At 37.3% G+C, this 27,619-nt stretch overlaps 1 protein-coding gene across 1 annotated transcript in view; it reads left to right on the top strand.

Annotated features, from left to right (window-relative positions):
- The window catches only part of LOC134755855 (agrin-like), an 80,445-nt gene that overhangs the window by 34,433 nt on the left and 18,393 nt on the right, over positions 1-27,619 (top strand). The window contains exons 5-15 of the mRNA XM_063692488.1: positions 3,354-3,578; positions 7,079-7,294; positions 9,048-9,269; positions 12,397-12,500; positions 13,557-13,671; positions 18,653-18,892; positions 19,151-19,456; positions 19,570-19,722; positions 20,212-20,490; positions 26,110-26,256; positions 26,942-27,075. Coding sequence (XP_063548558.1) covers positions 3,354-3,578; positions 7,079-7,294; positions 9,048-9,269; positions 12,397-12,500; positions 13,557-13,671; positions 18,653-18,892; positions 19,151-19,456; positions 19,570-19,722; positions 20,212-20,490; positions 26,110-26,256; positions 26,942-27,075 — 2,141 coding nt within the window. The remainder of the gene's footprint in view (positions 1-3,353; positions 3,579-7,078; positions 7,295-9,047; positions 9,270-12,396; positions 12,501-13,556; positions 13,672-18,652; positions 18,893-19,150; positions 19,457-19,569; positions 19,723-20,211; positions 20,491-26,109; positions 26,257-26,941; positions 27,076-27,619) is intronic.

The raw sequence follows: 27,619 nt of genomic DNA, 5'->3' as shown, positions 1-27,619 counted from the left end.
TCCGCTTATCGTAGTAAAATTGTCTCGGCTTCTTGAAGTGAATATTATGATATAACATTTGAACGCTGAGTGGTTCAGCTTTCGATTCTAAACATTCATTCAAAAATACCTAAGTGATTATAAGCAATGTCATTATAAACAATTTACGAATAAACAAATATGTGTAGGGTATACGTAGTTTGGATGTGTATTAAGTTCTAGGTATATCACATCTATTTTTGTATGATTTGTAACACAAGCAATTCAATTTGTACTTTCTAATCACTAATCACACATACCAAAATATTTCATGAGTGAGAGTGTAACTCGAGAGTATAAATTTTGAACAAAACAATAATTAATAACAAAAGATCCAACGACTCATAATATCATATCATTCTTCTGCTACAAATTAAGTGTCAAGAAACAATGTTCTTAACAAACAGTAACATAAAACCGGCTCATTTTAATGAGCAAAATTAATTATTACGAATGAGGAAAATTACGTTCTAATGGGCGCCGCGGCTTGAAAAGAATTCGTGAAAGGTCAGCTTTATTAGAATGGGGGTAACAATGTGCGGTCAATATTTTATGTCTCGTGGGAGATGACGCGGCATGTGGGAATGAAATCAGGACGGGGTAGAATGGCATTCATGACTTACAAACGAGAAACAGTATGTGAGTACTCCGAAAATTTAAAAATATCAACAAAAATAATTTTCTACGAAAAACATGCTGTAGTAGCAAACTGAGTAGTTCGTCTGGCCACAGATTATTTTACAAAGTATACCATGCGTGTTGATCGTAAGTTAAAAGTATTGGCTGCGTTATGCGGAATCTATAGGGAGGTAGTTTATGAAGGAAGGAGACACGACACGCCTATTGTTACTCGTCCTTTATTGAAGGAAGATTCCTTTGCTACGTGATGTCCATAACGTTAATTTTCGGTTTTCGTCGTCATGTTGACTTTTTGTTTGTTCTCTACAAACAATGGAAATTTGAAAAATAGATAAATATTTTTCCTTAAAAATGCTCGTAAATGCCCGCATTTAATCCGTAACAAACGCGGTATGGGCCCTTTTTTAGGGTTCCCGTACCCAAAGGGTAAAAACGGGACCCTATTAGTAAGACGCTATCCGCTGTCCATCTGTCCGTCTGTCCGTCTATCCGTCTATCCGTCTGTCTGTCTGTCACCAGGCTGTCTCATGAACCGTGATAACGTTGCCGCTAAAACAACAAATACCTATTAAAAAGTACGGAACCCTCGGTGCGTGAGGCCGACTCGCACTTGGCCGGTTTTTTTTTATCTTTGTTAATTTAAATAGTTTAAACACTAGACATTTGGCACACTAACAAATCGCCACCACCACCAATTAATCAATTCACGTAAGTAAACAATAGTTATTTGTGCAACAAGAGAGGAAAGTTGGTTTTTCTTGCAAGTGTTTATTTTGAGTCCCGAGAAAGCGAAAGATTCTAAGTTAGAATCTTGAGCGTAGCGAGGGACTCAAAAATACTAGATGTAAAATAACTTTGCTCTCGCGTTGCACAAATAATTTTTTACCTCAGTAGTGAGAATATATTAAAGGTTAAAATGTATTTCGAATTACACAGAACAATACAGAGAAAAAAAAACGAATTTGTAATAAACGTATGAAGTGGCAGTTCATGGTCTTCACTAAATTAAAAAGCTACTTTGTTTCACTCCAGGGAGTGACGAAAGTAGGCTTGTTCGAGCTGCTGAGGTGAAAATGTTATGTTTAGTGTATTTCTGTAGTAATAAAGACACAACAAAACTTAGCACAGATAATAAAAAAGTATGTTAAATGCAATTTTGCATTTTTTTGCTTCTTAATAATTTTATATAACAAAACACTACGTAGTTTTTGCAAAATTAATTTAGAAGAAACAAGTAAACTCAGCGTTTTTCTTACAGCGTGAATAGACCAATTAACGTTTTTACAAATTAACTTCACTTTAATCAAGAAATTGAAAAATGTTTGAATTTTTCTTTCGTATTAATACAGCTAAGTGTAAGGCGGAAATTAAAACAAGATCGAATACAATTTATATTTCCAAGAACTCCGACAGCCAGATGCATTCTAATTTCTATGGTGTTTTTTAGGGTTCCGTACCCAAAGGGTACGGAAACCTATTACTAAGACTCCTCTGTCCGTCTGTCCGTCTGTCTGTCGCCAGGCTGTTTCTCATCAACCGTGATAGCTACACAGTTGAAATTTTCACAGATGATGTATTTCTGTTGCCGCTATAACAACAAATACTAAAAAGTACGGAACCCTCGGTGGGCGAGTCCGACTCGCACTTGTCCGGTTTTTTATTATATTAGTAATTTAATCTCTTTTATTTTCTCAACAACGTACAATCGCGAACCCTTTTCAGGGACCTTGTCCCAGAGCATTCGACCTGAACTAAATTTGTTCAAGACCGAATGCCCGCACATTCCGACGTCCTTTGTGAGGTTCTGTTTACTTTACTACGCTTTTGTGCTTTTATTCAATTACGTCTTGTTTCGGCTCGGACTCTGCCTCACTTCTGGATATATACCCCTTTTTCTTTTTGACCCGCGTTGTCATACGGATTTTTTACGCTTCATCGTTACTGCGTCAGAGCTTCTACTAAAGGTATTTGAAGATATTGGCAAGTCTTAGTAAAACTGCATAGAAAGATTTGTAATTGTTTCGTTGTAACAAGATCAAATCAAAGCTACTTCTTGCCGTAGTAGTTTCCTTATTGAGTGCAGGTTCCTTGAAGACATGTTAATTAATTGAATTTTCGTACCTTTTGGCGTCGAGACCCTTGGCCCGTGGGGTCCGAACGCGTCTACACTATTTAAAGATTTGTCTTAAAGAATAGTAGACGTCACCGGTGATCGTAGAGCTGGCAGCTTCCTCGCACAAAGAGTAAGCATTGCGATACAGCGACGAAATGCTGCCAGCATCTACAGCACCATGCCGCAGGGGAATAGTTTTTAGTTATTGATTTTAAGATTAGTTTTATTTATTTTTAGTTTTAATTTTTAAGTTTTATATTGTAGTTATTTAATTTTATAGAACTAAAAAGTGCAGATTGAATATTAAGGCGCATCAGTGAAATAAACTTGCTGTAATAGATTACTATAAAAATGCATACATTTCTGTTATTATACATTATATTCACTTACGCTTTATCAATATGTTGCAAAATTAAAATCCGCATTTCAGCTTAATTTGACATCGCGTAAGTAGCAACGTATTATTCACAAAATTGCATACCTACTTTAACTGTAATGTAATATCAAATGTTATCTGCTTAATATGTTGTTCAGTGATACAAATAGTTTTAGTTTATAGTTTTAATGTAATATTTCGTTGCAGATCCGTGCGTAGAGCACGAGTGCGCGGACGGCGGTATTTGCCAACTGAACGAGGCCCGTGCGCCTATCTGCCGATGCGGCCCGCCCTGCGACCTGATTGCCAGAACAGGGTCGGCAGTCTGCGGGTCCGACTACAAAGACTACCCCAGTGAATGCGCGCTCAGGCGGGAGTCGTGTCGCATACGGCAGCAATTGACGATTGCCTACAGAGGAAAATGTGCTTCCGGTATGTCGATTTCTCTACTACAAGAACTACGCAAGGGATACTTCTTGATCGATTGATAGCGCATCAGTAATTTCCTGTTATTTCGTTCGCTGTAACCTCGTCCTCTTGTGTATCGTTTTTCGATGTATTGTTTTTTTTTTGTGCGCGTGGATGACTTGAGAGAGAGTAGAGCTATCGTCGATATATAAAACCAATTGATAGTAACGTAGTAGGAAATGTGATGTGTACCTACGAATTTTGTGAGAGAACATATTCAGTAAATAGTAATTCGAAATAAAATGTGATAATATACATATACATGTTATGTTGAAGATTATAAACTGAAAATGTTTCATATATGAATTATATGTTAGGTACTTGAGCTTTTAACAACCTTTTCAATGTTCCATCTCTGCCCGCCTATTTTCACTCTAAAATAGATACAAAAACTATAAAACTTCCGTTTGTTTTTTCATTTTGGCTACGGAGCCCTAAGAACGCCTTTGTTATTTCTATCTATTGTAACGGACGGGCAGTTACTCTTATGAAACCGACACTAATACACTGAACGTGGCCAGACATGCTCTTGGCTGATTTTTTGGTACCTATATATTCATGGAAAAACGTGGAAAGATTTATTTAACATGTATTTGTAGCTGGTTTTTAGGGTCGGAACCCTACCCCGAGGAGGTTGGTTTTTGAGGTACGGATACCTCAAAAGGAAAAAAACGGAACCCTTACAGGATCACTCGTGCGTCTGTCTGTCTGTCTGTCTGTCCGTCTGTCCGTCTGTCCGTCTCTCCGTCTGTCACAGCCTATTTTCTCCGAAACTACTGAACCAATTAAGTTGAAATTTGGTATGTTACATATCAAATGAAAGAGCTCATTGTGAGAAACTCAAATATATTTTTTTTTATAATTTTAGGATAAACAGTTTAGAAGTTATTCAAGAAAATATACAAAAAATGACCATTCCCCCCCTTTATCTACGAAACTACTGGGTTTAAAATTTTGAAAAAAATACACAAAATAGTTATTTACCTATAGATCACAGGAAAACCTATTAGAAATGTGTAGTCAAGCGTGAGTCGGACTTAATTACTTAGTTTTTGATCCGACCCCTACGGGTTTTTTAAAGACATTTCACATAAAAATACATTATTTAAATTGTGTAATGTACGGAACCCTTGGAACGCGAGTCCGACTCGCACTTGGCCGGTTTTTTTGTAGATTGTTTTGCATTAATTCATTGAATAAGATCAAAGCAAACATGTAATAAGTTAGGATAAAGCTCTGTATACTTATACGTACGTATACGTATATTACTGCTAACAAATAAATTGCCTATCAAAATGTAAAGCTAAATAATAATAGATTTTCTTGCTACTTAATATGGTGAAATAAAGGTAATTTTATTTTGGACCCTAGTTGTATATAAAGAAAGATATTGACCAAGATAAAAATAATCCCGATTACAATACAATTTAATAACAACAACAAAAATACAACGAAAATCGTGTTGTATAGAAACTGATAGACAACGCACAGTGTAAACTGTTGAGAGTAGGGAAGCTTAGAACATCAACAAACAATATTAAAGGTGTGAAAATGGGGTTAAAGTTTTAAACGACTTCTACACGGACGAAAGCTATAGCTATAGTTAATAAATAAATCACATTACTCGTATTTATGTTGAATACGAGTATTGTCATGAGAAATAGTCTAGGGAATTCTTCAAATATTACAGACAGACCACCTATAGTGAAGAAATCATCACTTATAGGTAGCGAAGTGGACACCAGTGGGTGGCAAGACCTTAAGGCGATAGCATTTCAAACTGTTTTATATTGAAGGTACGTGAACAATATAGCCAACTTACCGAGCGCTCGAAGTCAACGCAGTTTATTTGCCCCAAATAATAATTATGTAATAGGTGTCCATGAAGGAGCTAATGAAGGGCGACCTTCCAATGTCAATTAAGCGTAAACTCGTTGACATGTGTATTCTGTCTGTCCTAACCTACGGTGCCTAAAACATGGTCACTCACCGAGAGTCAGAAGTCCAAATTGAAGATTCGCCAGCGAGCAATGGAGCGCAGTATTCTAGGTATCACAAGGACGGATCGCATCCGAAACACTACATTGCGCTCCAAAACAGGCATAGCTGACGTGGGGGAGACCGCTAGGCTGAAGTGGGACTGGGCGGGTCACGTCTGCTGCATGCATCCGGATAGGTGGGCTAGTATAGCCACCAAGTGGATGCCGCAAAATTAAATAAGCGCGGACGTGGCAGGCCCAGACGGAGATGGCGGGACGACTTAGACACCTTCATCAGTAACTGGCCGGAAAAAGCACTACAGCGGGAATTGTGGAGATCAAGGGGAGAGGCTTTTGCCCAGCAGTGGGACACTTTAACGGGCTAATAATAATAGTAAAATATTAATAATACCTAAACACGCTGCTAACAAATTTAATCACTTTCAATTATTTCAATATCATCTGAATCAAAATTGACTTTTCATTTATAAATAAGTAAAGATCTAAATCTTAGTCATTAATAATTAATTAATTCAAAGGAACTTTCTTTACAAAAGTAAATTCATGACTTTCCAAAGCCTGTATATGAATTCTAATCTGTATTAAAAGACCAAGAAAATATCAGGGACCCTGAATATTAAGAGCTGGTTTATAACAGCTGTCTGTTCAAATCATATATCGGCATTTTCGGTGCGGAAATGTTTGACATTAGCCAAAAAGTAGGTATTGACTTATAAAACAGAATGTACTCTAGCAGGTTTCTAACTAAGGAATAATTAATCAAACTAAAGATTAAATTAAAACATATTATTTTTTATATTTAAACAAACTTTGCTACCAAGTGAAACGCAATTTTTTTACCACACCAGGACTGGAAAAGGTTAACTGTAAAACATTACAAATCAAATCCAAATGAACGTTATTTAATACCTATTAATCAAAATCATCATTTAAAAGTGAATTCTACTCGCCGACATCAGAAATCAACTCAAAATTTGCATCAAATTACTTCGCCACTCTTGTGGATAAAATGCAACTTTCTCTTCCGTTTTTAAAAGATAAAGAGGGTTTTTACGAGCTTGTGTGTTGAAAGTAAAATTGTATCATAGTGTGTATAAAAAGAGGTCGTTATTCATTAGGCATAATATGATGTTTTCTCAGACATGATCTGTTTATTCTCTACTCTCACTCAAATCATTCCCGCACCGAAAACCCCGATGTTCAAATACAGTAACAGTTTAATGAATGTCACAAAAAAGGGTCTTACAATAATGACTTTCAAAACTTTTATTCGTTGCGTCGTACTCTAAATAACAATCACTAACTGAATTTTTTTTCATTAATAAATTAGTTTATAGTCCCACTGCGACCTCAACTCACCGAAAGGACGCTCAGTTATATCACTAACAAGCTCCTTCACGCTATTTAGTGGTTAGGTAAATACCCTGATGTTATATTGTTTCGTTAATGATAGTTTTTGTTCAGCTCAACACCCATGCGACTCGGTGAAATGCGGTATCCGCGAACATTGCTCCCTGGACTCGCGGGGCGTTGCCGTTTGCGGCTGCGGTCCGGAATGCGAAGCCATCGTGCGACCGGTGTGCGGGACTGACGGCCGGACGTACGACAGCCCCTGCCTGCTGGACCGGACGGCCTGTCGTGACAACAGAGATGTCAGGACTGCTTATATGGGAGCCTGTGGTAAGTGTCATGATAGTAATTTAGGTACAAATGAACATGCATCGTACTTTATAGCACTTGAATTTTTGAAATTCATTCCTAGAGAGATGATCAACTAAGATTCATATTACTGATAATTACTCTAACAAATCAAATAAATTCAGCTGAATTTGGTTATAAATATATACCCACCGAGATTGCTACAAAATTTGCGATTTTCGTAAAATCGACTTTTCACGGAACATTTTGGATTCCCTTTAATTTCTAATGCAAGGGAAATGAGGGAGACAGCTAAAATAATCAGCTAAAAAACCAAAGCCTAACGGACATTCTTGGAACCATCGCTAGAGCGTCTCGAAACGATCCATGATAGTTATATTGGATGTCAGTCGGAGTGTCATAAGTAACATACCATTATCTCTAAAAGGCTACCATGCACAGATTCAAAACTTTTTTTTTACTAAAAGAAATGATTAGATTATGCCCAGATATAACGCTTTACGAATCATGTGTAATTGCGGTTCGCACAGTACGATTTTTTTGTGTACTATCGTCTTGTTCGCAAACCGTAAATTTTCTTGTAGTATACAGGGTAGTATAAAGGTATAGGGTCCGGGTGAGACCGGACTATTTTTCGGTGGGTGAAAAGTCAAATGATAAAAAAGAAAACAAACTTTTATTATTCATTCACTTAATGCCCCTTAATAAAATAGTTTAGGAGTAATCTACACAAAATTTTTTTTTTCAAGACACTAAACCAAAACGCCTTCTTGGACTAAGATCGGACTAATTGCTAATTTGAACATTTTGAACTCTAAAGCAAAGAGAATAAGTCGCATACGTTGAAAAAATCCGGTCTCTTTCTATTAATTTTAACTTTCCCGCACTTTTTAAGGTTCCGTAGCCAAATGGCAAAAAACGGAACCCTCATAGATTCGTCATGTCTGGACGTCTGTCCGTCCGTATGTCACAGCCACTTTTCTCTGAAACTATAAGAACTATACTGTTGAAACTTGGTAAGTAGATGTATTCTTTGAGCCGCATTAAGATTTTCACACAAAAATAGAAAAAAAAAAACAATAAATTTTGGGGGTTCCCCATACTTGGAAGTGTGGGGTATCTATAGATAAGTCTTAAAAAAGTATATTGAGGTTTCTAATATCATTTTTTTCTAAACTGAATAGTTTGCGCGAGAGACACTTCCAAAGTGGTAAAATGTGTCTCCCCCCCCCTGTAACTTCTAAAATAAGAGAATGACAAAACTGAAAAAAATATATGATGTACCATATATGTTTAATAAATAACATTACCATGCAAACTTCCACCGAAAATTGGTTTGAACGAGATCTAGTAAGTAGTTTTTTTTTAATACGTCATAAATCGTAAACCGCAATTTACCTTTCACTCACGTTTCACATAAAAAGTTACATTGTTAAAATTATGTAATGTACGGAACCCTCGGTGCGCGAGTCTGACCCGCACTTGGCCGGTTTTTTTAAACGTTGGTAACACACGACTGACACGACTAAGCGGTCTTAACCTCCATCCGATCTTAACGGGTATACCTTATTTGTCCGAAATCGTTATTGTTACTCAGGAGGATTGGGTAAATTTTGTCTAACTATTTAAACCATATCGCTTTACGTCGAGGTCCCGGGACGAAATGTGTAAAAATACGGCTAAGTTGAATTTATAAGAAACGATACAGTTTTTAAAACTATGTATGACAATGTATACATTATTAGTGAAACTTAACAATAGCGTCCCCTCATAGGTGAGGCGAACCCATGCGCCCGTACAACATGTCCATGGGGCGGCGCGTGCGTCTCCCGCGGAGGCGCAGCGCAGTGTGCATGTCCTGTCTGCGACGCGATGCTTGCGCCGGTCTGCGGGTCTGATCACAACACCCACGGCAGCGAGTGCAAGATGAGAATGCACGCCTGCCAAGAGGGCATCCAGGAGGGGAAACTGAGAGTTCTCTACAATGGAACTTGTCGTATGTATCATTCACATTTTTTTCTACAGCAAGGTGTATCACGTACTACACGTTAGTCATTAGGACACAGTCGAGGTTTACCTCGACGCTGGAGTTTATTTTGCAGGAATTGGTGGTCGCTTTAGCCAACCAGTCAACCAATATTTGACTGACGTATCTTGCTCAGTTCCGTTTATTTACCTACATAAAATTTAAGGCAGTTTTGACGTTTAGGTAGGTATTTAATACGATCAGTTAGTTCCTTATTTGTTATGTGTGTTTCAATTTGGAATCTAGGTTTCTATTTACTATCAAGATTAAGGAGATGGACGCTTTATAAATAGATTGTATTAATCCGTCAACCTTTATTCGAGTCACGTAGCCGCACCAGTAATCCGGAGGTAAATCTTAATACATGGAGATATTAAAAATTCCCTACGAAAATAAATTGTCTAACTTCTAATTTCCTGCGATAAAAAATCTTTCCCTCTTAGAAAATCGTCAATCAAAAGGCGCTCGAGATCCCTTTGTCGTAAGCTACTTTAACAAAGAAATGTTGTTTCAATATTTCGTATTCTTTAAGATACCCGTAGACTGACTTGTAGGTACCTTCCTACGTAGGTATAAGTCAGTTAATTGAATGAATGTTACCGTAAAGGAAGTCAAGAAATGATTTATATATATTTCAACATATCATTTTAGAGACAAAAAATTTTGTTGTTTGCGTCTAATAAAAAAAAAATTTCACTATGTATTTGCTGATGTAAGTTTTCGTCTATCACCCTTTGGATACCTACGAAATCCTAAAAAGGATTAAAGAATAATTTTCATAATGTTAATATTCAAGTGTCATGCTTGTTTCATTTTCACTTGGTTGACATAAGAACAATGTTTTGTTTTATTTAAGTATCCGTTTGATTCCTAAGTTTGTTTGCACATTTTCAGTTTTCACTGACGCATGAAGGCATCGGTCATTTATTCTGTTTACCGAGGGGCTGTAATTAATTGCACGGAATCTATCGTTTACATAACGAGCTGAAATGTCAATTAAACGGATTAAAACAGCTCCAATGATAAATTGAACCAGACATGGATTGATGGAAGCCGACTAAGGATTAATTTTATTATTCAGAAGTACCAGAATATTGAATATTGAAACATTACTTATTTTGAAATGAAGATTTTTTCGCAGAAACGGTTTTCATAAAATGGTCCTGAAATTTGTATTGGAAAATTAACGGACCATCTGTTATAAATGAAAACGTGTCCTATTTTTACGATTTATATTGCCATCTCAATTGTGTTTTGCAATTATTTTTGACGTTTTTTTAAGGTTCCGTACCAAATAGGTAAGAAAGAAGGACCCCTTATCGTGCCACTCTGTCCGTCCCTCTGTCTGTCACATCGCTAAATATCTCGAGAATTGCTTACGCTATCAATTTAAAACTAGTAATAGTTATGAACAATATTCATACTTTTGCAGTGACCACGAGTTTCTCTGCGAATTGCATAAAATTGAACCGTATGATGTATCTAAAATAATAGAAAAAGAAACAACAAAAACATCGTTCGAAAATTTTATCACAAAAATAATAAACACGCTAAAGAAATTTAATAATACATAAATAGATCGTACTTATATATATATATAGATATATATATATATATATATATATATATATATATAACTCGTACTCGATCGTACTTATATATAAATATATATTTAATTAATATTTTATATTCAGTAATCAATATTTATGTAAATGTAAAACAGAAACAAAGTAATAAGAGTTGTAGGCCGCCCGTACTGAAAGCGAGGACCTACAACTTTCAACATAGATAAATAAAAATAAAAAAAGTTACGAACAAGGCTAACCCCAACATGAGAGTGCGCAAAAAAATAAAATCTAGTAACTAAGTCAAGTAGGGTATTGAGTTTTTTTACAGTGATTTATGTAGCAAGTTGTACAAAATATAACATTCTCTTCCCCCTACCCCTTATTTTCGAAGTTAACCAAACAAAAAATACCATTATCATAAAATTACCTACATTATTAAGTACCATTATCATGAAATTACCTACAGGAAAAATTGTCATCACACCTCTATCTTGATTTTTTTTTGTGGGCCCCTTTAGTGTACTTCTGCATGGTCAAAAATCTTCCGTGTTTATAGTTGCATGAGATAATTGAAAGTTTGTATGAACCCTCGGTGCGCGAGTTAAACAAACTCGAACGACCGGTTGTCTTTTATATGTATATAGAACGCAAATAGGTAATGCAAACTGAATTAGGTTAAGGCTCTTCTTTATTAATTTACCATACCTCTAGCAAATACTAAGTACTACGTCCTAAACCCGACAGATTTTTATAAAGCACTAGCGGCCCGCCCCGGCTTCGCACGGGTAGTTCAACTTATTGACACAAAACCTTTACAAATTATATATAAACCTTCCTCTTGAATCACTCTATCTATTCAAAAACAAAACCACATCAAAATCCGTTGCCTAGTTTTAAAGATCTAAGCATACATAGGGACAGACATACATACAGAGCGGAAAGCGACTTTGTTTTATACTATGTAGTGATTTCTGGATTATTTTCTTTTCGTCGTTACATGTAGGTACTATCTAATAAGATTATTTTTTTATTTAAAAATTATTTTCGTCTGTCTCTTTTGTTACAATCAATAAAACTTTTTTTTTGTATTTCTGTGATAATGAAAAAGATTCTTTATAGCTAGATCGCAACCATGGTAATTTAAGTAATCACCTATCGATGTTATTGCAGCTATGGAAAGAAAATACATACGCCGTATAAATCAACACAGTTGAAAGTTAGCAATTCTCATCTGCTAACAAAGCCTTTAAATTTTCATTGAGTGCTTTGATTCCTATTTATATAGTACAGTCAAATGCAATACTAAAGTATAAGACTAAGCGTCAAAAGTAATTTTCCGTGGCTTTAGTGGGTTTATAAAAAGAGGTGTTTGTTTTTGTGTTATTATTAGTGTAGACGAGACCCAAAATCAAGAAATATATATTTATTTGTTATAGGTACTACTTCTTTGTGTGCCATATACTTTTTACAAATTGTTTTATTCCCTAATTTTGCAGCTATGATTGGAACGCTTGTTTAATTTTGTCCAGAAACTTGCGCTGATATGGTGTGTCAGGGCGGTGGCGACTGTATCCTGAACGAAAACACCGGTCGTCCCGAATGCCGATGCAACCACAATTGCACCGAGACGCAGGTAATTAATAATACTTTCCAATGGATAAATTGTCATGGGAATCCGCGTAATACATACCCAAACCGGCAACAGGTTGTGTAAATCAATTAAATGTTCCATTCTGAAATAAATGTTTGTTTACATTGTTTTAAATGAATAGATAATGTTTTCATGTTACGGGTATATTCTTCAACCACTGTATGTATATGTATATGCACGGTGTTACTTGAGCCACTGAAAACCTGAGACACCCCAACAGATTTTTTTATTTTAAACTCATCTTGAGTATTTATTCTTTAATCCGATAAATATAAAAAAAAAATTCGTTGTTTAGTTTTCTAAACAATTCTATTCGGCTGGTAATTCTACACAAGATACTTCGTCGTTTTAGTAACATCAAACAATTGCTAGTTACCATCGTAAACACTGTTAACTGACCATTTGCATACCTTACTGCAGCGAGATAAGGTTTACCAATGGCCAGTTAAGGGTGTTGCTCATTGACAAATAACGTGTCAAATGCTAGTTATTAATGTTGTTGCATTACAGTTACAGTCCATAGTTGTTAGTATTAACTTACAGGCTATGTTATGTTACAGAACAGTACCTACACTATATATATAGCACATTATAGCGCAATCGATTCTCCTATCGATTCTGAACAAACTGTTTTTAGGTTTTTCAGTGGGTCATGAAACACCGTGTATGTACATTGTATTTTTTTTTACTAGGCCGGGGTAGTGTAATCTGAAACTATCAAAGATCAGCAAAACTGTCTTACTAGATTTTTTTTCATAACTATGCTGGTATAGTCAAGTGTCAGTCAAATTTATAACATAATAAATAGTTTTTTTTTACTTGATATCGTTTCGACTGAATATTGTACAAAAACAAGAGCAGTACAAGTTTTCCTGTAAATATTATGTTATATATTTTAGAAAAAATGTAGCTAATTATCTTTCAAAAAATACAACCTGTAATATTACTTATAACATGTTCAAAGCAATACAATTTATTGTTGTGCTTGTAAATGTGACTACAGAATGAACGATTGGCTCAGTCATAAACTGTTGGTAGGACACAAGCCTGGTATGCGGAACCGATGGCCAGACGTACCTATCGCAATGCGAATTGGACTCAACGGCGTGCCGTGAACAAACCAATCTGCGGGTTGCTTACAAAGGCGATTGTGGTAAGTCCAGCTATTTTATTTTCTAACATGACTACAATACAATAGACCTATAGAAATATAACATATACCTACCAAGATTTTATTTGCAGTTTTGCCCGTGTAAAACTGGCAAAGAATATGTCCGACCTTATCGCTGACAAACAATGAATACCACCTTATTCCCCTAATTTGAATATAAATATGTATCTAGATAAATGATAATTATAATATGCGTCCAACCTGTTGAAACAAAAACCGTTATTCTTTTACTAACTAAATCCACGTTTACTTGACGATTTATTCAGTTGAAAACAAAACGACCGCTTGATCTCTTTGAAACCATTATCGTCTGACAACCTATCCGTTGATATTTACGTGAACCGCTTTCGGTGCGCGAAACAAACGATTTGCTCGCATTGCTTGTGACAGTTTATAGACGTTATCATTTTGTTGGCTGTACAATAAGTGTACCTACATTACTGTATTTATCCAGATCGGCCTAAAGCTAAACGGGCTGATAAGGCTCATCGACATTTTAAACCTCATATTTGATGAAACATTCTGACGAAACCATGCTATTGACAATGGTAAATAGGCGTTTCATTATTATGGCGACTGCAATAATTCTATTAATTGTGTTGATGTACGAAAAGAGTGCATGACTACATTGCTACATTTGATTGGCACAAGGCTAAGCGTGCCATAAAAGCATTAGACCATTACAATTCTCGCGAATATCGAATCAAGATGCGCCCGTAAATAATATACTTTTCATATAGTACTCAGTAGATTTAAGTAAGTAATTATCCTATTTGTGAGTGTATCCAGAGGGGCTAAGGTAAAGGAACTGTTTAAAGGCTTTTTGACATGATAACCCCCATTGAAGAAAGTTTGATTGATTTATGAGCTTGGCTAATAAAATGTCAGTATTTTGAGTACGTGTAGATATTTTTACATCCTGATACTTTCCTATTTCTCGATTCAGAAAGACAGAAATAGTTTTCCTAGAAAATTTTGATACAAGCAGTGCCTTTTGAATCTTTCTATATTCCTAATAATATTTATGCTGTTTACTGATGTAATTTTAGAACAGTTTTGGTAGATAGGAAAGTAACTAATAGAATTGTGCCCCTGTTTTTAAATTGTGAGTTATTTGTTAGCTCTAATACTTTGCATCAATAAAGTAGCAGGAATTAGTAAAAAAAAAAAAATATTAGCTTAATTTAGTGTCCCACGTCCCATGGCTGGGCAATGGCCTCCCATCGTTTCTCCACTCAACCCTGTCGTTTGTAGTTTCTCACCAATCCGGATAAAATGCGTCCAAGTCGTCCTGCCATCTCCTTTTCGGCCTGGCCGGGGTGCAGTCAAATACTTTACTAGATTAAAATAAGTTGTTCGAGTTTTGATTTGGTTAAAAACAATTGGATCAATATAAGCTAACTACTACACTCCTGTTCTAATGCTCTCTGTATTCAAATTTTAAATGTCCCGAGACATTACGCCACTCACTCTCATTTTTATTATTTAACGAATTGTTGTTTATTTTTATTTTTGCATCTTGTTTGTTTTAATTAATATTGACGTGTCTTTTATTATTTGTTTTATATTGTGTTAGTATTCTTAGAACTGCACTAGTCCATGGCCCCGACGGAAGATCAGCGCTAGCCCAGCCAGGCTAGCACCATGCTGAGTCGGGACCATTTCGTGGCTTATATTATTTATGTTGTGTTTCCTCTTTTTCGCCACGAATAAACGCTATCTATCTATCTATCTAATTTTAACTTAAGGTTGCTATAGAAATACGACTTCCATTTTTTAAATTGCTTCTGGTAAGCTCATAATGACTTTCATAAATAAAACCTTGCCTGTAAAAAAGGGTTTGAGTAGCTAATTTTGGCCATTTTAACGAGCTTCCTTTCCATGTAATGCCTGTCGAACACAAGATTTTCCCAATCTCAATGGGCACTTTTAAAAGACCCCTCTCTTCCCATTAATCACGTTATAGGGAAAAACCTATGAGTTTTCCGGTTAGAAGTAAACAAAAAAAAACAATATTAAACTAAACAGCCGTTATTTTGGAACAGCAACGTATGTAATTGGCTTTAGTTTTATACGTTGATTAAGTATATTATTTTCCTAAAGGTTATAGTTAGGTAGAGTTAAGCCGTACGATTAAATTATTTGACTGACCAATCTTATATACCATACATCGGGGTTTTTGGTGCGGGAATGTTTGACATTAGCCAAAAAGTAGGCATTTACTTAAGAAACAGAATGTACACTAGCAGGTTTCTACCTAATGAATAATAAATTAAACAAAAGATTTAAAATATATTATACTAACTGTAAAACATTACAAATCAAGTCCAAATGTACTTTATTTAATACCTATCATCCAAAATCATCATTTAAAAGTCAATTCTACTTGCCGACATCAGAAATCAAATCAAAATTACTTCGACACTTGAGGATAAACTGCAACTTCCTCTTCCGTTTTAGAATGATAAAGACGGTCTTTACCAGCTTGTGTGGTAAAAATAAAAATGTATAATATTGTGTATAAAATTCACAAAGATGTCGTTATTCATTAGGCATAATATGATGTTTTCTCAGACTAAACTATATTGTATTTGTTTATCTCTACTTTTATCAAAATCATCCCCGCACCGAAAACCCCGATGTGTTTGATTTATATATAATATAGAAATATACAAAATTTAATTAGTAGGTACGGTTGGTTATACTAAACTGAAACTACCTATAAAATTAAACATAAACAATGTTTGTAAACCACTCTAAATAATCACGATTGGCTCAATCTAATTACGGACTGTGACCACAAAGTTACTACCCAATTGAGGATATTGCACCATTAACATCTAAATGCTATAGGTACAACGCAAAATCACACGGACGAATTACCTACTGTTGCAATACTTTGTGACACGGAAACAACTGGTGTTTATCTTCGTTAAATATTCGATATATAAAGACGCCGGTTCGAATCCGGCCTTCACCACTGGAGGGCTTCGTCACTTTTTCTTTAATATATGACATCAATTACAGTTTTTAGTTTATATATAGTAGTGTGACTACTTAAAAAACACAAATCATGATATTTAATAAAATAATTTGATTTGTTCCCAAACTTGTTAGTTAAATATTATTTTACTCTTTTTTCGGTTTCGCAGATACAATAACCTTTATTAGTCTTATTACTAACCATCCGATGTTCGTCTATCACTCTGTCCGTCCGTATGTCGGTGGCATGTGGGTTACATATCTGCCTATTGAGAAAGGCAAGCAACTGTAAAAATGACATTGCCAACGATGAATCATAATTTTTTTTTTTTATGGTGGGAAGTGGGAAGTAGTTTTTGAGTATTATAAAAGGCAATTAACCGTTTTTCGAGTTAAAACCCCTTATTTAAAAGATTTTTTTTTTATCAGAAAAGCCTCCTGGTTGTATCCGCATCACACGAGACGGTTTTGCTACGCTGGAAGCTGGAATACTCCTAGTTAAAAAAAAACCGATATTTGATTGATATACATATATTATGGTTTCTGTATTTAGTTAAGGCCTGAAAGACCCATCTGTCTTTTTCTTTGTCTCTCTCTCTTTTATATATAGGATTTAGAAGAGTGCCGTCTACAATTAGCTTCCATCGGCCTTTCTCCCTTGACCTATATTTTTGCTATATTAGGTACCTAAGTAGTAACTTAACGTCGTTTTCACGCAAAAAGTAAAAAGGAAATCTGAAGGGCAAAAAGTCTAAGTCAGATAAATCTTCAAGGAGAATTTGAATGAAACCTTTATTATCTAGGTATCTTGTAGAGCTCGCTCGGTTTTACTATAGGTACTAGGGGGATTAAAGATCGATACTGGATTAAAGTGCTCCATCGCGGCGTACCTATATCCGAAATGAAGCCAACTTAACGAGTAACGACATCACCTTTGTGGAATGTATTCAGGAAACTACTGTGATTACAATTATTTGTATGGGTTCCTTTAAACTATTTTTTATAATTACCCCTTACATTACATAAATAGTTACATTATTAAATAATGTACAGTCAGCTGAACTGAAAAGGTTACCCCCCACCCCCTACATAGAAGTTTGTATGCAAGGGTGCTAAGCGAGTAGTTGGTATTGCTGACTGTATACCTATAGAATCAACAGCCATAAAAATATTTTCTCCAAGCAAGCAGAAGCGTACTTTAAATATCTGGTAAAATATCGCTTTCATTTTCTCCTCGAGTATTAATCGGCTGCTCAAGGCTTTCATTTTGCGGGAAGTGGTAAACAATCGTTATTAAATTTGCACGGATGTCTTCCCTTGCTACTTTGCTTTAGAAAGAGAAGAGTTGTTTGTTATGCGAGATAGAATGAGTAGCATAATATGCTAAAAATCGCCCGACAAAATAGATTGCCTCAAGTCGTACCGTCCGCAAACTTAGACGACAAGGAATTTAAAGATTCGTAATAACCCGGCAACGCAAGCGTTGTAAAATCTTTTATTATTATGACGGTGTACTTAACGTCGGAGAAAACCTTTGATATCTTGTTTTTATAAGATAAAATGTTTCGCTAAAAGTTTTGTCAAGTTGGTCGATAGAGATTACTAATAATTAGGTAAACTCAATGGTATCTTATGCACCTACCAGCGGATAAAAATAGTATTAAATAAAATATCCTCCATCCTTTTGTATTAGGACCTACCCAAACCGTAAACAGTTAGGTTGGAGACTAATAGTAAAAGTTCTCTTTTTTTACAATGAGCCCAGCAGTGAGAAGTTTGTATGATTTTAAGGGTTCAGAGTGTAACCTCCGAGTACGGAGCCCTAATAATCTACTGAAATGTGCCTCAAAGGGCAATAATAATAATAATAATAAATATTCTTTATTGCACCACAAAGAAACAAAATTTTATAATTTATATTGAAACGAGAGAGTTTACGTAGGTATTTATACATTACATTTTAATTGTTTTTTTTTAATAGCTTTATGCGAGAACGTGCAATGCTCTTTTGGTGCCCGTTGTGCCGCGGGCGAGTGCATCTGCCCCAGCGACTGCACCGGCGCGGCGCGCGAGCCGGTCTGCGGGAGCAATATGCAGACCTACTACAACGAGTGTGAACTCCAAAAAGCCGCATGCCAGCTGTCCCCCGCCAACACTCTTCACGTCATTTTCTATGGAGACTGCAAAGATAGGCTTGCGGTCGTACCGCCTATTGCAATGAGTACGTATTAAACATTCATAATTTTCCTGCCGCATCTTCATTAACTTTCTATGAGGAATGGGAAAATATTTTTAACTAAATAAAACTAGTATGATCCAATTTCCTAAAAGCTCACGGGTTGGCACAGACAAAATATTTACCATAGACCGTCATCAACTCAGTTGTTACCAGTAATTCCAATAAAGCGACCCATCCTCGATCAATTAACTAACTTTCCGCTTTATCGCTCAACTAACACGCAAATATTTGGGTGGGTAGCTACGACCGCGGTGACCACGACCGAGGCGGACGAAGGGTCGACGGATTCCTCGGGTGCGACCGATCAGTTCGGCACGGCGGATCCGTCGGCTTGCCGCGATATCCGCTGCGACTTCGGTGCCAGCTGCGAGATCGGCGCTGACCAGTACCCGCGCTGCTCCTGTCTATTCGAATGTCCGCCAGACGACGAATACTTCCCGGTCTGCGCTTCCGACTTCAGACTTTACCCTAGTATGTGTGCAATGCGAAAAGAGGGCTGCCAAAAACAACTCGAGCTGCGGCTGCGGCCACTTGATTTATGCAAAGGTTTGTGTCTGCATGTTTAATTGCGAACTAGAAACTCGTAGAAACTAATTACGTTTCGTTTAAATCTATTATAAGTATATTAACAGTCTGTTTACCTAAAGCTCGCTTTACAGGCATGGAGGTCCGGCCTTGCGGTAACAGTAAGGCGATGGTCGAGCCGACCACGGGACTTGAGATAGATTGCGGTAACGGTCCACACCGACAAGATTGTCCGGCCGGCAGCTATTGCCATATTACCCTAACTGCAGCAAGGTGTTGCCCGAAAAGTAAGCATACTACACTTTTGTTTAAACTTGTGACACAGAACATTTGAACATTTAAACATCAAAATGGACTTCAAAGAAAGTTCGGATAACTTACAGTAAAGTAAAAACCACTTTAGTTCGAGCATCTTAGCTAATTTTATGTAATATCATCTTATTAAAAATAATATGCACGCATAACTAGGTACGAATAAACGAATGAAATAACAAATTCAGTATACATTTTAATATATGTTAGCTATTGTGCAACAAATGTTCACTTTAGACACTATTTTCACATACAAACTTGTATTTATTGCTTTTCTGCATTTATATCTGGTGATTTGTCAGGGAATAAATACTAACGGCACCGGCAATGCAAGTAAATAGGGTACAATCACGCTAGCTGTTACCGCTTTGTACCTTTTCCCCGACTTATACATTCATGTGTTTTATTTGTTGACACCGCAAACACATGCGAGCTATTTGAGTTATTTTCATGACTTTATACAGACGACACGAAGCAGTATGAAGATAAGAAGGGGGGTTGCTCGGAGAGCGGGTTCGGGTGTTGCTCGGATGGCGTAACGGCGGCGGCGGGTCCTAACGAGGAGGGGTGTCCGATAACTGGCTCTAGTTGCGGCTGCAACCGGCTCGGATCGGTGTCAGATCGGTGCGACGAGAGCGGGCAGTGTGCGTGCCGGCCGGGAGTGGGCGGGCTGAAATGCGACCGCTGCGAGCCCGGCTACTGGGGGCTACCGAGGATCGGCTCAGGACACACGGGATGTATACGTACGTATGCTCCATCAAATTAAATTAAACGTTTTAGACTGGAATCCCTCTTGTGGTTTTTCGTTTGCCCTATACCGGATATTGTTTTGGGCTGCCACAAAAGTCGATACTGTTTTGTTTTATATCCCTACTTAATATTATAAATCCAAAAGTACCTAATTTTGTCTGTCCGTTTGTCTATCTGTTACCTCTTTACGCTTAAACCGCTGAACCGATTTAAATGAAATTAGGTATGGAGATAGTTTGAGGCCTGGGGAAGGACATAGGATAGACACTGTTTTTATTAATCATCATCATTATTCCACGCAGACGAAGAAGCAGGCAGAAGCTAGTGAGGGGATAAATTGCATAAAATAGGTACTTACCTATATAATAAAGCACTACAGATTCTAAGAAACTTTTAATTAAAATTTTGTTAATAATGTTATGATCGCAATATCTCCATCAAAAGTGAAATCCTTTGGGACGGCGCAACTTTTGAGAAATAATTAATCAACGACTTGAGTAACTGTCAAACTAAGTATGTTAAAAAATATTAAGAAACTGAATACATAGCAATTTAGTTTATTTCTTGCGCATATTTTAGATAAGCAATATTTAAATTAATGCTGCAGCGTTCAGAATTATTATTTTCTCTTGATAGAAGTTCAACAGTAGCAAGGTACTAGGTACACTGAAATAGATGTCATTTATACAAAAGAAAAAGTGACCAAGCTCGCCTGTACCGCGGCTGGAATCAAAATGTTTATTAAAAATAATTTAATTTGCCTAGTAGTCTAGTACTATGTGTAGGTATCCTTTCTTATGGTACCTAAATAAAAGATCCTAACGAACTAACTGAAGTCACCCTTATATTAAATTCTTAAAAGATATCCGGGCCCCTATTAGGACAATATACTTAGATTTTGGTAGGTAAAATAACGAGACATTAAAGAGGCGTTTTTTTTACGAGTATACTGAAGTAAATAATTTACTACTCTACAATTAATTAATTATTAAAACGACTAAAGTAGTATGACTCCTTACCTCAAAAAAAGGTCCCCACTGGCAGAGATAGAGTATGGTACAAAATAATAGAAATAGAAACTAGTGATGAAAGTGTTTTTAGGGTTCCGTACCTCAAAAGGAAAAAACGGAACCCTTATAGGATCACTCGTGCGTCTGTCTGTCTGTCTGTCCGTCTGTCACAGCCTATTTTCTCCGAAACTAATGGGCCAATTAAGTTGAAATTTGGTATAGGTACATATGTAAGTTTGTGACCCAAAGACGGACATGTAAAGTAAACAGATGAATTTTAAGCACGGGGGCCACTTAAATATATTTTTTTTTATAATTTTAAGATATACTTCTAAACTGTATAATATACAGTTTATAAGTTATTCAAGTAAATAGGCAAAAAGTGACCATTCCCCCCCTTTATCTACCCAGTAGGTCAAAATTTTTGAAAAAAATACACAAATAGATCTTTACCTATAGATCACAGGAAAACCTATTAGAAATGTGCAGTCAAGCGTGAGTCGGACTTAAGTTAATTACTTAGTTTTTGATCCGACCCCTACGGGCTTTTTAAAGACCTTTTACATAAAATAGTTATTTGTTATACAAGGGTGCAAAGTTGTATTTTACCCGCGAGTGTTTCAACACACGAGAAGTAAAATACATTTGCACCCGTGTGGAACACAAAACTTTTCACCTCACTATAGCGAGGAAAGTGCAACATCCACAGGCGTTAGATCATCTTCATCACTGGAATCACTCATTTTTTTACGATATTATAACAAACAACTCTGGAAATTCTGTATTTTTACGTGAGAAGTTTTTAAATAAAAAAATTGTTGACAATGTTGACATTTCTGACGTATGAAATGTCAATGATGCGTTTTGAAATTGCATCGACTCAACTTGTGCGTTCAGAATTAAAGCCTGACCCGAAATATATAATCATGCGCCATGTTGCGGAATTTCATTGGAACTAATTTCTTACACTGGCAAAAATTTTAATGATAGGTTGTCACTGTTGTCAGTGTCATTGTGGCGGTTTACTTGAATAATGCTTAAGTGTTGAATATTAAATAATAAATGACAAAAATGCCCAAAACTATAGGTATACATAGTCCGGAGCGGAACATTGTTAATAATGTAAATAATAAACTGCTGGAAAAGAACAGTTCGGGAAATTAAACTATTTCACTACGAAACATTTCCAAATTACCATCAGAGCTGACAGGTAAACAAATCAAAATGTCATTATAGTCTGGTTATTACGACTTAGTTATTGTTGTGTTATAATGTTATACAAGCGAGGTAACACAGTAACAAAAATGAATTTGAGTTTGAAAAATATTTACTATGGGCTTTGGAGATGATCAATCTTGTTAATTGACAATGTAGCAGAACCTATGTAAGGTTACGGAATACCTAGTAACATGACCATCATCATCATCATGTGGCCTTTTGGTGATCCAATCTTGGATGCCTACATCTTCCCTTGAATGGAGTAACTTGATAGACGAAATATTTTTTCAGCTATAGAGCTGAACTGAGCTGATGGTGTGGCTAATAGTAGTCACACCATCTGGTATGTTACGACTAAATTAAATATAAGTAAATTTATATAAATTTCTAGGTAAATCGGAGGCATCGATTACGCGGATTACGAGAGAAGGTTGTACCTCCTGAGGTTTTATGCAAACCAAAAATAAAAAAGAAGATGCAATTAGACGATTTTGACCTATGTGGTGATACGTAAGAAAATACATGAATTATATACGGCAAAAATAAGAGAATAAGAAGGCAAGAATAAACCAAACCCATTTAGGGTTCTGACAGAGGCGTATTTAAAAATTTGGCGCCCCGGGCCATTGGGTCCCTGCCGCCCCCCATGACCCATGAAGCACCCATGAAGTAAACCCAAAAGCATATTTTTTTCTTAGTGCCTTTCTGCAGAGCTTGGAATCGAACCTATAGCCGATTGTGAGCGAGGCCGACGGCCGAGCTCTGCATAAGGATGGAGGCCTGGAGCGTCCGATTGCGGTGTGCTGCCCTGTGAGGCTGAAGGCCTAACTGCAGAAGAAAGAGCTTAAATCACTGTTCATGTCTAAGGGAGGCTGAAGGCTACGAATAGGATTAATCTTTTCTGCGTGCCCAAGAGACTTAAAGGGCTAGCTCCAGTGGAACTGAGCTGGGACAAAAACCTGTGTCCAAGTAGACGAGTTCTGCATAGTGCTAAAGTCCCGGATCGTCCAATTGCGGCGTTCTTCCGTGCAAAGCCAAAGGTCGATGTGGGAAAAAATCTATGTTGGGATTGGAACAATGGCAAAGTTAAAGTGACACCAAAGGCCGAGCTATGCAAGGCCGAAGACCGAGCTGGAAGAGGGGAGAGTTTGGAATAAGCTTGGAGCAAAGATAGATACAACTCCGTAATTGATGGATACAGTCTAAAGAAAAAACGTGCCTCGAAAATCACGAAAATTTGATTCTCGATCAGATGGCACCACTGGCTTTGGCCTACTCTCGTATAGAGGGCGTTGATGGTTTCGTTTGTTATTTATAATTTTAACGCATATACGTTGAAGAACATGGGTCAAATCATATAAAAATAATTAATGCAAATAAAAAAATCATTTATCCATATTTAAATACATTTTATCGTATTTTTATAAATCTTCATTTTTAATTTTAAAGTATGTTGATAGATGGCAGTGAATCTTCAGTGCTTACAAAATTTACTATGACAGTACCGCTCTATTTTATTATATCCTCTTTGGTTTGGAGCTTGGAACTAATATAACTAATATAACTCGGCTCTCCTGCTACTCGACCTTTGGCGTTCGCTCAAATTAAAGCGAAGGCGCAACTTGCTGGAAATGCTGGAATGCTTCGGGTATTCTGGAAGGCGCGACTTTTAAGCTTTTCAGGGCTCGCAACTCGCAACCTGGCCTTTTAGTCCGCCATTCTTATTATGACCGAAGCGTCAGCGCAGGTCTCCGTTTCAACTCGGGTATTTTGCTTTCGTATGTCCAGGTGTTTTCCTCGTCGTAAATTTTAACCGAAATTTTGTGACCAGATTCTATGATAAAATAATTTTTTTGTCGATCCAGTTTTAGGATTTTTTTCAAAATGCGTGAATAGGCATAAAGGACTTAGGGTCTCCCCAGATATATCGACGCGCATTGAGCAAAAGCCGATAGGAAAAAGCTTTATGTCCGCGCAATAGGAGCGAAAAAGCAGGCGCCGACCGATGCGAGCCGAGCCGAATGACGACTTTTTCTCTCTTATTGCGCAAGCATAAAGCTTTTTGCTATCGGATTTTGCCGATTCCGCGTCGACAAAAGTGGGGGACCCTTAAGCGCCAAAAGCTTTTATATGGAGTTCACTGTGATAACGACTCAACGAACTAAGTATTTTTCAATTTTACATTTTCTAAGCTTATTAATATATATAGTGTTCGGTTTCCGGTTGACGTCGGCAACAGCGTCTGGACGCTGTGCGCCACAGAGGTACTACGGTACGGACGTCGTACACGATATAGCGGCTGCTGACGCAATGGCCGGCGCCTATACGTCGCTCACAGCGTTTATGCCGTCAAGCATGCAGCGCTAAAAAGCATTAACTGGAGCCCGCGGCCTTAAGGCGATGTGAAGAGCGATGTCACAGGGCGACATCATGAGAACTCGACGACAATCCGACGTGGGTAAAGATGGTAGAAGGCAAAGGGGCGCAAACGCACTGTAAAAATTGTAATGGCTACTGGAAGTTGACAACGAATAAGACAAGTAGTTTATGTCTAGTACCAGTAACACCACAAAAAAAATTGGGGCGCCACTGAGGCACCCAAAACTGAAAGCAACTGAAAAGCAGCGGCGGCCTGCGCCGCCCCCCGGAGCCTGCCGCCCCGGGCCATGGCCCCCTTGGCCCTATGGTAAATACGCCCCTGGGTTCTGATTTTGATTACGGTGAATAAAAGTAGATGTAAGTCAAACGAGTTGCCAATCCACATTGTTCAGACTATACTGAACTGTTGCCATATAAATGAGAATAATAGCGCCTTCTTGACAATGATCATATATTCCTGGTCAGGCTTTATATTTAACAGCATTATTAAAAAACAAACATTTCTTATGGAATTTTAAGGTTTATGACATAAAATCATTAAATAAAGCTAAATTTGGTATTTTTATTAGATTCTGAAACCATTTATTTAATGGTAATTAATATCGAACGAATCATTATCATGAGCGTTTTACGTTTTGTTATCTGTCAAGCTACTTAAACACGTTCCATCCAAGGTCAAATTACTTTCCCCACTAGTGGATAAAATGCGTTTTTACCCGCTTGTTTTAAAGGATATAAGACAACTTTCCGAGCTAGTGAGGGGAAGAATACACTGTTTAAATTGTGTAATGTACGGAACCCTTGGAACGCGAGTCCGACTCGCACTTGTCCGGTTTTTTTTCTTCTTAGTTTCCTTAGTAACAGCGGCGAAAGCACGTTGGTTACTATCTGATAATTTGCACAGTTACATTTACATAGGGATCAGTTACATGAGTAGACGAAATTACTGTGAATTATATCATTATGATAGTATACCATTATAAAGTATGTATATCATTGCTTTAGCATGTGGTTGCTCCGCTTTCGGGTCCGTGCGTGAGGACTGCGAGCAGATGACGGGGCGCTGCGTGTGCCGCGCCGGTGTGCAGGGCCAGAAGTGCACCGTCTGCGCCGACCATCGCCGGCGTTTGGGGCCCAACGGCTGTGCTGACCGTGAGTAGCACCGGTAGCATCGAGTTTGAGTTGCAGGACTGCGTTGGTATGACAGGCGCTGCGTATGCGAGCAGATGACGGGGCGCTGCACGTGCCTATGCCGCACCGGCGTGCAGGGCCAGAAGTGCACCGTCTGCGCCGACCATCGCCGGCGTTTGGGGCCCAACGGCTGTGCTGACCGTGAGTAGTACGACACGTGTAATACCGAGTTCAAGTTGGTTTGCCGCAGTACCAGAAGTACACCGTCTAAGCAAGTACATACACTTGTAAGTGCAGCAATAACAAGGCGTCACCTCCCTTTCATCAAAGAATAATACTATTATTTATCAACGCGTAAAAGTATTAGGCACGGCGTAAATAACTTTGATTTAAGAAGTACAGTGCCCTAGGCAAATGCAGCTCGTATCAAAGCAAGGTGATACTGTTACTGTAATATTGATACTTGTAGGTGATATTTTTATTGTGTAAGTGTTGAAAAAATAAGTTTAATAAAAAATACAGCTACTTACCTACTAATTAACTTAAAATATCGAGCCAATGTCGAATTACTAAGTGAGCATTAGATAACCTTTATACAACTTTTTCATAATAAACATTGTACTTATTGTTTGTAAGATTTCGATTTGATTAGAGTTAAGTGTGATTTCAAATAGCTAATACCTAGATCCTTTGTATTTTCGCGCAGCGGAAAGCGGCGGCGTAGCGCAGTCTTGCGCGGAACTGTCGTGCTATTTCGGCGCGGTATGCACCGAGCGCACGGGCGGCGCGCTCTGCGAGTGCACTGCGGCACCTTGTCCCGACAGTGATAATAATATGCTGGTAAGTGCTGTAAAAACAAAACACTACCTACTACGTGGTTATTTTGATGGAAATTACATCGGTACACTTTTATTATCTGAAGAGGCTCTATATCGGACATGATATCGAACCTCTTTTTAGTAATCGAGGATTTTTCAGTGTGCACATATGTATCGACAATTCGACATCTTATTTATCGACATCAAATCTCTAGAACGTGCCCCGAGTTATCCCAGGTTTGATTCGGATATTAAGCCTGACTCAAAAAATAATATCGTAACCCAAACAACCACCAAGCTGAAACTCGTGGAGCATTTCGTGGGAAAATTGGATTAATTAAAACTTGTTACTTTCTTTACAATGAACATTTTGACATAAATGATGCAATAGAAACGCATTTGGCTGCTCTCCAGAAAACTCGCACATAATACGTAGTTCGTGTTACTGGGGGCAGTCGATGTAAGATAGCCTTATGGAAAAAGTGCTTCTTTAATTTATAAAAAATGCCTCCTAAAAATCTACAGGTAGTTAAACAATTTGCGAAATCTTTTTAAAAATTAGTGTA

Source organism: Cydia strobilella, chromosome 3 (genome assembly GCF_947568885.1).
Source record: "Cydia strobilella chromosome 3, ilCydStro3.1, whole genome shotgun sequence".
In the NCBI taxonomy this organism is placed as follows: domain Eukaryota; kingdom Metazoa; phylum Arthropoda; class Insecta; order Lepidoptera; family Tortricidae; genus Cydia; species Cydia strobilella.
This window is presented reverse-complemented; position numbering and strand designations above follow the sequence as displayed.